A 12,086-nucleotide genomic window follows, 5' to 3' on the forward strand; every position below is an offset into this window, starting at 1 on the left:
TGACTTGTAGAGTTAGTCTCAGAAGACAAAGAAGAAGAAAAAGAATAAATATCAAGGCTAGAGTGGGAGGTTGAAAAAGTGTGTACTTGTGTATACAGTACAATATGTATTTGCACTTGTGTGTGTAACAGCACCTTCAACTTTACACTCAAACACATCTCCGTTCTCCCCTGCGGCGGGCTTCTGATTGGTTCTCTGGTGGTCTTCCTGTGCACTCTCACTGTTGTTGTACACCCATTTAATGGAGTCTTGCTGCAACAAGAAGCAACAAAACACAACAACACAGACTTGCTTTCAAAACATGGTTTGCGAGTTGATAACACACTCCCATTAGACACTAAAATCAAAAAGCTAAAACCTTATTTTTTTCTAGTAGATAGCACTAGACGCTTTTCCACTGTCGGGCCAGAGCGAGCCAGTGCTTTAAACGGGCCGGGCGGGGCTAATAGCACAGAGGCCAAAATCATGCTGCATTTCCACCGTTGGGCCAGAAGCTACGCTGCGCTTCACTAAAACACGCCCTTTACATGCCTCTCAGGAACAATGATCATAATCCACGATCATAAACAACGATCATTGTATAGTGATCATAATCCACATCGGAACAAGTTATTTCAAACACTCGCTGCTGTCTGAAAGTGAGTTTTGAACTAAAATAATTTTAAAAGCCTTTAATGCTGGTGTTATAGCTGTTAACTTTATGAAATGATCCGCGGCGCTAACGCTCTCCAGATGCGGAGAAACTCCGCCTTCGTTCATAACCACTCCTCTGGCCCCAGCTGGCCCGCTTTGGGCCAAGGTCTGGCCAAAAAACCCGGGCCTTTGACCCCAAGGAAGCACCGACGAGGCACAATCAAGCCCCGGAGGTGACAGTGGAAACGCAACTGGCCCTGGCACGCACTAGCACGCCCGCTTTTGGCCCGACAGTGGAAACGCGGCTAATGAGGTTAAATGTAGAGCAAATGGATAACTTTCATTTAAAGGGATAGTTCACCCAAAAATGAAAATTCTCTAACGCTCTCCAGATGCGGAGAAACTCCGCCTTCGTTCATAACCACTCCTCTGGCCCCAGCTGGCCCGCTTTGGGCCAAGGTCTGGCCAAAAAACCCGGGCCTTTGACCCCAAGGAAGCACCGACGAGGCACAATCAAGCCCGACAGTGGAAACGCGGCTAATGAGGTTAAATGTAGAGTAAATGGATAACTTTCATTTAAAGGGATAGTTCGGGCCTTTGACCCCAAGGAAGCACCGACGAGGCACAATCAAGCCCCGGAGGTGACAGTGGAAACGCAACTGGCCCTGGCACGCACTAGCACGCCCGCTTTTGGCCCGACAGTGGAAACGCGGCTAATGAGGTTAAATGTAGAGTAAATGGATAACTTTCATTTAAAGGGATAGTTCACCCAAAAATGAAAATTCTGTCATTAATTACTCACCCTCATGTCGTTCCAAACCCGTAAGACCTTTGTTCATCTTCAGAACACAAATTAAGATATTTTTGATGAAATCTGAGAGCTTTCTGACCCTGCATAGACAGCAACAGAACTACCATGTTCAAGGCCCAGAAAGGTAGTAAGGACATCGATAAAATAGTCCATATTCTGTTTCTTCTTAGCAGTATACTGCTGCTTAGGTATTTCAAACTTCCTTTTACCCCTAAGTGCCGAACGATAAAGAACTTCGCTATGAGTATATCAGGGCCTTTATATGCTTAACAGACTAAAGTACATCCACCTCAGCTCTGTTTCTGTTAATATCTCCCCTACATTTCCCTCCTCTGGATGGTGGGCTGCAAATCCCTGCTCAGCAGGAGGGTGGGCACCCCCTCATTCTTTTTCCATGTCTGATGGAAACCAGAGTCCAGCCAGCATGCCAACCACATCGTCCTACTTCATTCTGTGCCAAGCCTGTCCTTTATTACACTCCAACACAGGCCTGCCTGGCCCATTCCTTGACCCATATCCCTCACACCCCCAGCCAGCTTCCTGGCATTCTTCCCTGCCCTGTTCTGCAAAAGAAGTCATAACTGCTATTATTGCTGGGTAATGACTCGGACCGGATAACAAAGTGTTCTGTTATGTGTTTTGTAGTGTTTTATATATACAAATTTACTACTTAGAAAGATCAGAAATAGTGCATTTCCATGGAGGGGCTGAGAGATGCTCGCAGTCTTACCTGTGTGGGACGCCGGTACTTCCTGCAGGCTGTGACGTGGGCGATGACACTGGCGTGGCTTTCTTTGCTCACATTAATGCCATTCACTTTAATGATGCATTGACCCGGGTGAAGGCCTGCGACTGCCGCAACGGTGCCTTTTGGGAAACAGGAAGAGAGATAAGATATATTTAGGCAAATTCTAAGATAGTATTGCATATAATAGCAGAATGCAAAATGATGCAAACAAAATTAAGTACTCAAAAGCATTCAGTATTGAAAAGTTTAGATAAAAACAATTCAGTGTGCAGTATTGTAAACAAGTACAATTTTACTCAATATTTTTATGTTCTATGAATTGTTATCCCTTATTAACGAAAATTAACCATGGTTACAGTAAAAGTGTTGTAACCATGGTATTTTGGCATATTGATTAACATTTGTATAACTACAGTTTTAATACAAATACCATGGTTAAACTATGGTTATAGTAGCAAAACCATAGTTAATTTGTGGTTACCATGGTTTAACTACCCCGCTGAAAAAAAAAAGGTCAGCAGACTGGTTTTAGAGAGGTTTTGACCACTTCTTTAGCTGGTCAGGCTGGGAGACCAGCTAAAACCAGCTACTTCCAGCTTAAACCAGGTAAGACCAATCAACCAGCTTAGGCTTTTTAGCTGATTTTTTTCAGCAGGGTATAGTAACCATATTTTTTTGTTTTTATTTGTAGTAAAACCATGGTTACTTTTCGTAATTAATGCTAACGAGAGTATTGTGCCATTAGCAGTTTATTCAAGTGTGCTATTAGTATACTTATTTTAAACTAAAAATAGGAAAGTATACTTTAATCTACTTTTTATGTACTTCTCAGAAATGGGCTTCATGTACTTCTCAGAAATATACTTAAAATGACATTTAAGTATACTTGACTTATACTTAGAAAAAGTCTAAATATATTTTAGCTATAATTGTGCTCCTAGAATCCGTGTTTTCATTGTTATACTGTAGGGGGCTAGTACACATCTTCTGTACAGAATTTCCAAAAAACACAAGTGAAGAAGAAACCGAAACAAAAGATGCTTCCACATGTAATCTAACATGATCATCAGACATAAAACGGTATCAAAACTGTGTAACATTATGGAATAAAATGTCGAACAAAGAAGAGGTAATAATGACTGTCAAGCTTTGGGGTGTTGATCGACTTTATCTACATTTTGATTATCATTCTGAATCCAATTCATAGTTTTTTTTCAGCTTTTTGTTCAAAATTTTGTTTATTTCTTTATTTTTTATTTATGAAACTTATCCACATTCAAGTGTTTAAAAAAAGAATGCATGAAGCTAGAATAAAATGTTTTTGTTTAAAGCAGATACCCTGTTCTTTTGATGTTTTGTATGTTCAGATATTTATATAACAAAATATATACAAATTAATACCTAAATAGGGACATAGTAGTATACTTAAAGTATGATGTAAAGTTCACTTAAAAAAAACTTATGAGTATACTTGCAGTATAAAACTACTAAACTAGTAGTTTACTGAGACTATACTTCAAAGTGTCCCAAGGAGTATTGAAATAGTACACTTACAAGTATACTACTAGTACACTGATATTTGTATACTTACTACATAAAGTATACTTGAAAATATACTTGAACTTTACTTAAGTATACTTACTAAAATAAACTTGAAGTATACTACTTTTTAATAAGGGACATGATAACATCAAAATGATTCTCCTCTGCAGGGGGTCGTTTATGTACTATATTCTTAAGATGACTTAAACAGTGTTATTCTGTTCGCTTAGCAACATTTTGGTGCCAAACTCCTCTGTAGAGTGTTATTTGTGTACTGTTTTACACAATAAGTTACAGCATGCAAACTTAATTGATTCTCCTGTGAGGAGTGCTATTTGTGTGGAGTTTAGAGCTGTTTCCCAGTGTAGAGTGTCTCAAATCTAAAAAAAAAAAAAAAAAACTTTTAAGATTGTATGCTGGCTAGGGTGCAGCCTTAGAAGGTATCTGCCTATGTAATTGGTAGACAGTGAGGTGGTTCACTATTGAAACAGAGCTTTCTGAGCTGAACAGATGTTTTTGTGCATACACAATGAGGAAGGGAGAAACATAAATCAACACAAATCTCCTAGACACATAATCTCATAAGCATTTTTACAAGCAGACCCATAAATAGCTACTTGGATGTAAAGCATAAAAAATGGCCCTGATTTTCTCTGTAGTAACAATTCTTTCATAGTTCATGTCTGAATGACAGTGTGCAAAGTGAATGACACATAAACAGTTTGACCCTAATGTTAGGATCCGTCTAGCACAGACAGATCCACTTGGCATGGGCGCCACTTTCTGTATTACAGCAGGTGATACTAAACTGTAAAATAACAGTTAGTTTTCAGAAAAGCGAAACATCAGTAAAATCAGGACCTCTTTATCTGTAAATGATGTGTGGATCCTAAAAAAGATGTCTAAAGACTAGGCCAACATTTGAAGTTTCACTGCAGAGACTAAATATTCATAGTTTGCTTGCATAATCTCCTAAACAAGGCCTTATACTGATTATATTTGTCTCTATTAAAAGTGCACGCCTCAGAAATTTTTTCCTGTTTCTCTAATCACACTTTATGGTCTGAAGTCCTTACACTGCATTTCTTATTTTTTTTCCTGAGCAAACGCTCTCTCACTTCTACAGCCAGCGAAATTCAGGCAAAAGCGATTTTTAAGAACAAGCAAGCACATTAGGCAAGGTAATAATTATCACAACTCCCCACTGAGCTTATGAACAGCAATCACTGAAGGAGCAGCTGACCTTCTAAATCTGGAAAAGAAACTCAAATTCATGTTTCTGTACTACCCTGCTGAAAAGACTAGTTTAGGCTAGCATAAATGTCCATACTGTACCTTACACAATTTATTCTAGTTAGAGCTGGTTTAGGCACAAGCAAAACCTAGCTAAAAGCATGTTGACATGTCACCATAGATCTATCATGACAACTCCCAGAATATTTTAGCATGGTAATGGATATGACAATGTTAATATATTTGTTCTTGGCAGAATAGGTCTGCTACACTGCTGAATTGCTGCTGCTGTTGGTTAATGCTGTTGTTGTAGATTATTGCTGCTGCAAAGCAAAGCAATTACAGGAACTTTCTACTGCCAATTCATATGCTGATATGGAGCTGTGAGTATTTAAGACATACTACTGAACAAATAGCATATAAAATAACCCGTAGCAGATCTATACAGGTGGAGCTGGGGAAGGTGGAGGGTTTCAGAGGAACTCTGAATGTGTGCTGTGAAATGCTCTAGTGAATGCTAACCAACCATTTAAATGTAAAGCAGCAAGCTCATTGACTGCATATGCAACATGAATCAATCAGTTTGTGCCAAGTAGTTTAACGCTGTGAATATCATCAGCCTGTGCCATCTAGACTTTCATGACAGAACTGAATTTTTAGCCATCAAAATAGTGTACGCCTTTCTAGTGAAGCTGGTTGGCTACTGATGTCTTACTGATTAAGCTAGTTAGAAGTTGTGGTCAACCGATATGTTTTGATGTCTGATGCTTATATCTTAGAGAGCAAGTTGACCGATGGCCAATATTAAGACGATATATATGATACGACACTGTTTAATTTAAAAGTAGTAAATAACAAATGTATAGTTTCTGCAGTTACATTTTCCTATATGTTTTAGATAATTTTTCCTCAACGTTTTTTTAGAATTAATTTTATGAATTATGAATTTATGAATGAATTTAAATAAATAAATTGCACTTGATAAAAAACTAATTAGTAAAACAAACAGTTTTAGACTTAGGAACTTCGTGATTTTCTTATCATGTAATCTTATCATAGTATTTTTCACAAATACAGATGTTGAAAACACAAATAAAAAGGAAGTAAACTCTTTTACCAACAGTGCAATCAGTAATCTAGTAAGTTTGTGTGCACTAGGAATCATATTTTTCAAAGAAAGACCAGGTTCTCAGCAATGTCAAAATAAAAGTCCCAACATCTGATGCTTATCAGCCAAACTGAAAAACTTAGCGGTAATTGAAAAATACTAAATATCAGCCGATATATCAGTCTTGGCAACATATTTTTGCAATCTTGTTAACTTCCACAAGAATCAGTCAGACTTCAAACCCTTCAGGCAAACGGACTCTCAAAATTGATCAAATGAATTGGATTCATATAGAATTTGAATTTGTAAATGACATATTTTGGATGCAAGTAGCTTCTGTTTGTTGCAAAGTGAGGACTGTTCTTCTTCCATCTCTTATTCTCTTCAGGGATGACAGTGCAAGCTGGATTGTTTTTCTTTTTTCATTCATCTCTCACCATGTTTGATGAGAATGCACTGCAGACACAGCAGGAAGCGAGAGCTGTGCAGCTTGTTCTCTCTATATATAGATATATATATGTGTGTGTGATGCTCTTCTCAATCTGGCTCAAGTCAAGTCATGTACCTACAGCTCCAGCTGTGATCCAGCTGAGGTTCAAAAACACAGTAAGATATAAAGGGCACTAGTAACTTCCTTTAGTCCAGCCTAGTTTTCCTCTCTTCCCTTCTCTCTGTTTTGCTCTTACCTCTGCCAACCGCATGCACCACAGATGGCCCGAACCCCCGGATCTGAAAGCCCAATCCGTCTGCAGAGTCTGGGATCTTCACAGTCCTGTGGAGCAGATAGACACACGACATCAATTTGGTTGCCAAACACACCACATATCCCGGCCGTTGCTCCAGGCATGTTGTGTATTCTGAGTTGCAGTTAAATATCAAGCTGATATTCATCAATAAAAGGATGTTTATCTGGCAGGGTTCTTGATTTAATTGATATCGGGCTTTATAGATAGTCTGTATGGTGTTATGAAGTCTTTAGATCACAGGAGATGAGAAGTTTTCTACTCACTCTCTGGGTTTGGTGCTGACCAGTACTCTGAGGGAACCTTTGCTGTGGAAGCTCTGCTTTAGGAAGTTTTCCACTTCCTGGAAAGGTCTCAAGAAGACCAGGTCCCCATTAATAGCAAAGATCTTTTTCCCCACTTCCAGACCAGCCATCTGCACAAGAGACGCCCAGGAATATCAAATAACCTCTCAACCTAGATATACAGTTGCTCCAAAATGATGTGCACACTTAAAAATGTGAAAATGACATTAGACAGCAAAACATAAAACAGTTATTTATTTAAAAAAAAAAGCTATGACAAACACGTTCAAAGTAAATCATTTCACAAAAAAAGGTTTGCAATTTAATTTGTAGTTAATTAATTTATTTATTTTATGAAGGAACACTTATTTAACACTTTATTAATATTAATATGATACATTCATACTTTTATTCAACACATTAAACTAATCAGTGACAGTAAATTCTTTTACATTGTTTCATAATACATGCTGTTCTTCTGAATGCTCTATTCATCAAAGAATCCTGAAGACAAAAACATTAAGCAGCACAACTGTTTTCATTATTGATAATAATAAAAATGCTTTGAGCATCAAATCAGCATATTTGAATGATTTCTGAAGGATCATGTGACACTGAAGACTGGAGTAATGGACACAGAAAAATCAGCTTTGTCGTCACAGGAATAATATTATATTTAAAATATATTCAAATAGAAAAGTGTTATTTTAAATTGTAAAAATATTTCACAATATCACTGATTATTTACTGTATTTGATCTGATTTTGATACTGATCAAATAAATGCAGCCTTGGTAATCAATAAATCAATTAATCTTACCAACCTCAAACTTAGCTATAGTATAAAAATAGTATAGATAGTATTAAAAAAAATTGTAAAGATAGTTAAAAAAATACTTAAAAATCACTATTTCTTTTTGTTTCGTTTGTCACATTGGATGAAGTTGATGTGATGAACGACACCTTTGTTCATTTTGCTGTGCATACTTGAGGGGAAATAACTATTTTGAGGTTAATGTATATATCTCGTACAGTATGTATGTGCATGAATGGATGGCTGAAAGCATAGATAAATTTCATTTTCACAGGTGCAGGGTTCAATCCTTTCATCTACATGTGCAACTTCCTGCTCTGAGCTCTCAAGTGGATGTAATTCATTCACTCTGTGCTTCACTGAATGGATTGGACACGTCTCTTGACAGCTATAAATATAACCATTCTTCTCTTACAATAAAATGCACAGTCCTCCGTTTCCGGCTCATGTTTTTCCTCTACATTGAGAAAAACGCTTGGGCAGCTTTTTCTTTTTCTCTTGTTTTCTCTTTCCCTTTTTCATTCACTTTTCTCTTTTTATTATAGCTCTTTACCTTATCCTCTCCATCTCGGCCACTGTCTTTTTTCAGTTACAAGCACGAAAGTCCATTTTGCTATTTTTACAAGACAGCTCTACATCTATGTAAGTGCACAGCTGGATTTTATTGCCTTTTTTCACTCTGCTCTTCATTGGAAACAGATCCACATGTAATGCAGCGTGGAGCCCCGTACTGTGACGCACAAGTTACTTCAGGTCTGGGTAGCATTACTCTCTCTACGTCAGAACCGAGCCAGTTCACTTGACCACATTTACCAGGGTTTGATCTAACAGATATTAAAGCACTAAAAGGGAACCTCAAGACTGGCGTGATTTGAGGTCTATTTGTGTTATAAGCCCACAACCGCAAACATCAAAATGTGCATTACCACAATAGAGAGTGTTAATTGTTAATTATCAAGGTTTAGGGATTCAATTGATCTTTAAATGCCTAATTGGTCTGATTGAGCACAAGCAAACTAAAAGATTAGCTTGACAACAGGTGTGTAAATTCTTATTAAAACCCCTCACCCTTTTTTTCTTTTCTAATTTTGCTATGGTAGGAAATACCTTGGAAAAGCCAATTTATTAAAATCAACAAAATTCAAATAACCATGAAATCTACCCTAGTGAAAAATAAATATACTAAAATGTATTTTAAATATTTTTTCATGCTAAGTATAGTACAAATATATTTACATATTTATGTACTTAATAAAATTGCACTTTTGGAATACTAAACTGGAACAACTAATTTTATACTTAATGCAATTTAATTGTGCAGAAGTAGTGCTGAAGTCCAACTAAAGATATATTGAAGTATTTGATTGTGCTAAAGTGGAACTATTGCAAGTATACTTTAGGTACACTTTAAATATTTTGCATTTAAAGACCCATATTATTCAAAGATCACACAATCCTCATCAATAGTGACATTAAAATGCATTTTAGGCTTAATATTATGAAATGTGCATTGTGCACAAGTAGTACTCCAAATAAAGTTTAATTATAATTTTTATATCAGTCAGTTTTTTTGTTTGTCTTTTTTTACAAAAGTGTTACTTTTACTTTTGTATGATAAAAAATATTGAACAAGAACTCAAGTCACCACTTGATATCCAAAGTAAAATCTGGGTCTTGAAGCAAAACTAGCTGAGAACCAGAGTGACCTTATGACTCAAATAAAATAGTATTTCTGTTTTCTAAATCACCTACACAAAAGTATCACACACACCTCAGCGGGGGAACCTTTCTCCACTGATTTGACGATGGGCACTCTGTTTCGGTCTTCTAGCGTGAAGCCATAGCCTCCTTCACTTGGCTTTATCTGAAATCAGAGTACACATTTCACAGTTATCATGACTTAGTAGCTTTGGCTTTGTCATACAGTGACATTTTATTACAATTCATGTTTTGGAGCTGCTCCTAGAATGTGAACTTCAGTCTCTCATGAGCCAAAACTGTCAAACCAGATGATTGCATGTTTAAGTGTAATGAGAGGCTGGTTTAGAAACAGTCAAGCATAATTACTGGTGATGACTCTAGAGTCAGAGCCGGCCCGAGTTCAGACCCCCCGTACGTGCCGAAGCAGAAAAGCCCCATGCGAGTGGATGAAAACCACATGGGTTCACGCTAACGTGCGCTATTGTAAGTGGCATTAGCTGTAGGCGATTACAGACGACATCTCTCACCAGCAGCGACTTGGCGATGACATTCTCCACTATTTTAAGATCATGCTTTATGGGCTTGTGTTTGGTGTTGGAACCCTCCATTTCCTCGTCGGCAAAGAAGCGAAACAGAAGAGGCTCGTCCTTAAATTCACTTTTTTCCAAAACTGCAAAAAGACAAAAGCAAGATGTTTTAGGACAAATTATACCTGATGCTCATTCAGTAGTGCTAAATTTCCAAAAAAGCCAAAAATCTGATATTTGAAATTTACATGTACTGTGGTGTCACATGCTAAACTCTGTCTAAATTAAATAACATTCTGATTCTATTTGACTACTACTTAATTTCATTTCACTTAAATTATTCATTTAATTAATTTCATTCCACGCCAATTATTAATAGTATTCTATAACTTACAGAACAAGAAGCAACTTTATAGCAACTACTTTGTTGTTATGTTTTGGCGGCTCCTTGTCATGCAGCAGATGAGAATCAAATTGATGTGTAAATTGAATTTGTGAACTACACAGAAGAGGGTAACACATAATGTACTGGAATGACAAGAGCCGTACAGAGAGTTTCAGTTTTTTCATGCTAAGTATAGTACAAATATATTTACATATTTATGTACTTAATAAAATTGCACTTTTGGAATACTAAACTGGAACAACTAATTTTATACTTAATGCAATTTAATTGTGCAGAAGTAGTGCTGAAGTCCAACTAAAGATATATTGAAGTATTTGATTGTGCTAAAGTGGAACTATTGCAAGTATACTTTAGGTACACTTTAAATATTTTGCATTTAAAGACCCATATTATTCAAAGATCACACAATCCTCATCAATAGTGACATTAAAATGCATTTTAGGCTTAATATTATGAAATGTGCATTGTGCACAAGTAGTACTCCAAATAAAGTTTAATTATAATTTTTATATCAGTCAGTTTTTTTGTTTGTCTTTTTTTACAAAAGTGTTACTTTTACTTTTGTATGATAAAAAATATTGAACAAGAACTCAAGTCACCACTTGATATCCAAAGTAAAATCTGGGTCTTGAAGCAAAACTAGCTGAGAACCAGAGTGACCTTATGACTCAAATAAAATAGTATTTCTGTTTTCTAAATCACCTACACAAAAGTATCACACACACCTCAGCGGGGGAACCTTTCTCCACTGATTTGACGATGGGCACTCTGTTTCGGTCTTCTAGCGTGAAGCCATAGCCTCCTTCACTTGGCTTTATCTGAAATCAGAGTACACATTTCACAGTTATCATGACTTAGTAGCTTTGGCTTTGTCATACAGTGACATTTTATTACAATTCATGTTTTGGAGCTGCTCCTAGAATGTGAACTACAGTCTCTCATGAGCCAAAACTGTCAAACCAGATGATTGCATGTTTAAGTGTAATGAGAGGCTGGTTTAGAAACAGTCAAGCATAATTACTGGTGATGACTCTAGAGTCAGAGCCGGCCCGAGTTCAGACCCCCCGTACGTGCCGAAGCAGAAAAGCCCCATGCGAGTGGATGAAAACCACATGGGTTCACGCTAACGTGCGCTATTGTAAGTGGCATTAGCTGTAGGCGATTACAGACGACATCTCTCACCAGCAGCGACTTGGCGATGACATTCTCCACTATTTTTAGATCGTGCTTTATGGGCTTGTGTTTGGTGTTAGAACCCTCCATCTCCTCGTCGGCAAAGAAACGAAACAGAAGAGGCTCGTCCTTAAATTCACTTTTTTCCAAAACTATGAAAAAACAAAAGCAAGGTGTTTTAAAACAAATAATATCTGATGTTAATGCTCTAGTGATGTAAGCAAGTCAAATATTGCATAGTTGACACAAAATACTTTTGGAAAATTGAAAGTCCTGTGGTGTCACATGCTAAATTCTGTCTAAAAGTAAATGAAAACAGTATATATATATATATATATATATATATATATATATATATATATAT

General features: G+C 36.9%; 1 protein-coding gene across 1 annotated transcript in view; it reads right to left on the reverse strand.

Moving 5' to 3' along the window:
- Window positions 1–12,086, reverse strand: part of LOC107566194 (phosphatidylinositol 3,4,5-trisphosphate-dependent Rac exchanger 2 protein-like) — a 116,026-nt gene that overhangs the window by 66,309 nt on the left and 37,631 nt on the right. The window contains exons 14-19 of the mRNA XM_016251566.1: window positions 11,732–11,874; window positions 11,275–11,367; window positions 7,085–7,233; window positions 6,762–6,847; window positions 2,175–2,311; window positions 135–252 (exon numbers count right to left, since the gene is read on the reverse strand). Coding sequence (XP_016107052.1) covers window positions 135–252; window positions 2,175–2,311; window positions 6,762–6,847; window positions 7,085–7,233; window positions 11,275–11,367; window positions 11,732–11,874 — 726 coding nt within the window. The remainder of the gene's footprint in view (window positions 1–134; window positions 253–2,174; window positions 2,312–6,761; window positions 6,848–7,084; window positions 7,234–11,274; window positions 11,368–11,731; window positions 11,875–12,086) is intronic.

The sequence above is a fragment of the Sinocyclocheilus grahami genome, unplaced genomic scaffold (assembly GCF_001515645.1).
Source record: "Sinocyclocheilus grahami isolate Dianchi unplaced genomic scaffold, SAMN03320097.WGS_v1.1 scaffold1055.1, whole genome shotgun sequence".
NCBI lineage: Eukaryota > Metazoa > Chordata > Actinopteri > Cypriniformes > Cyprinidae > Sinocyclocheilus > Sinocyclocheilus grahami.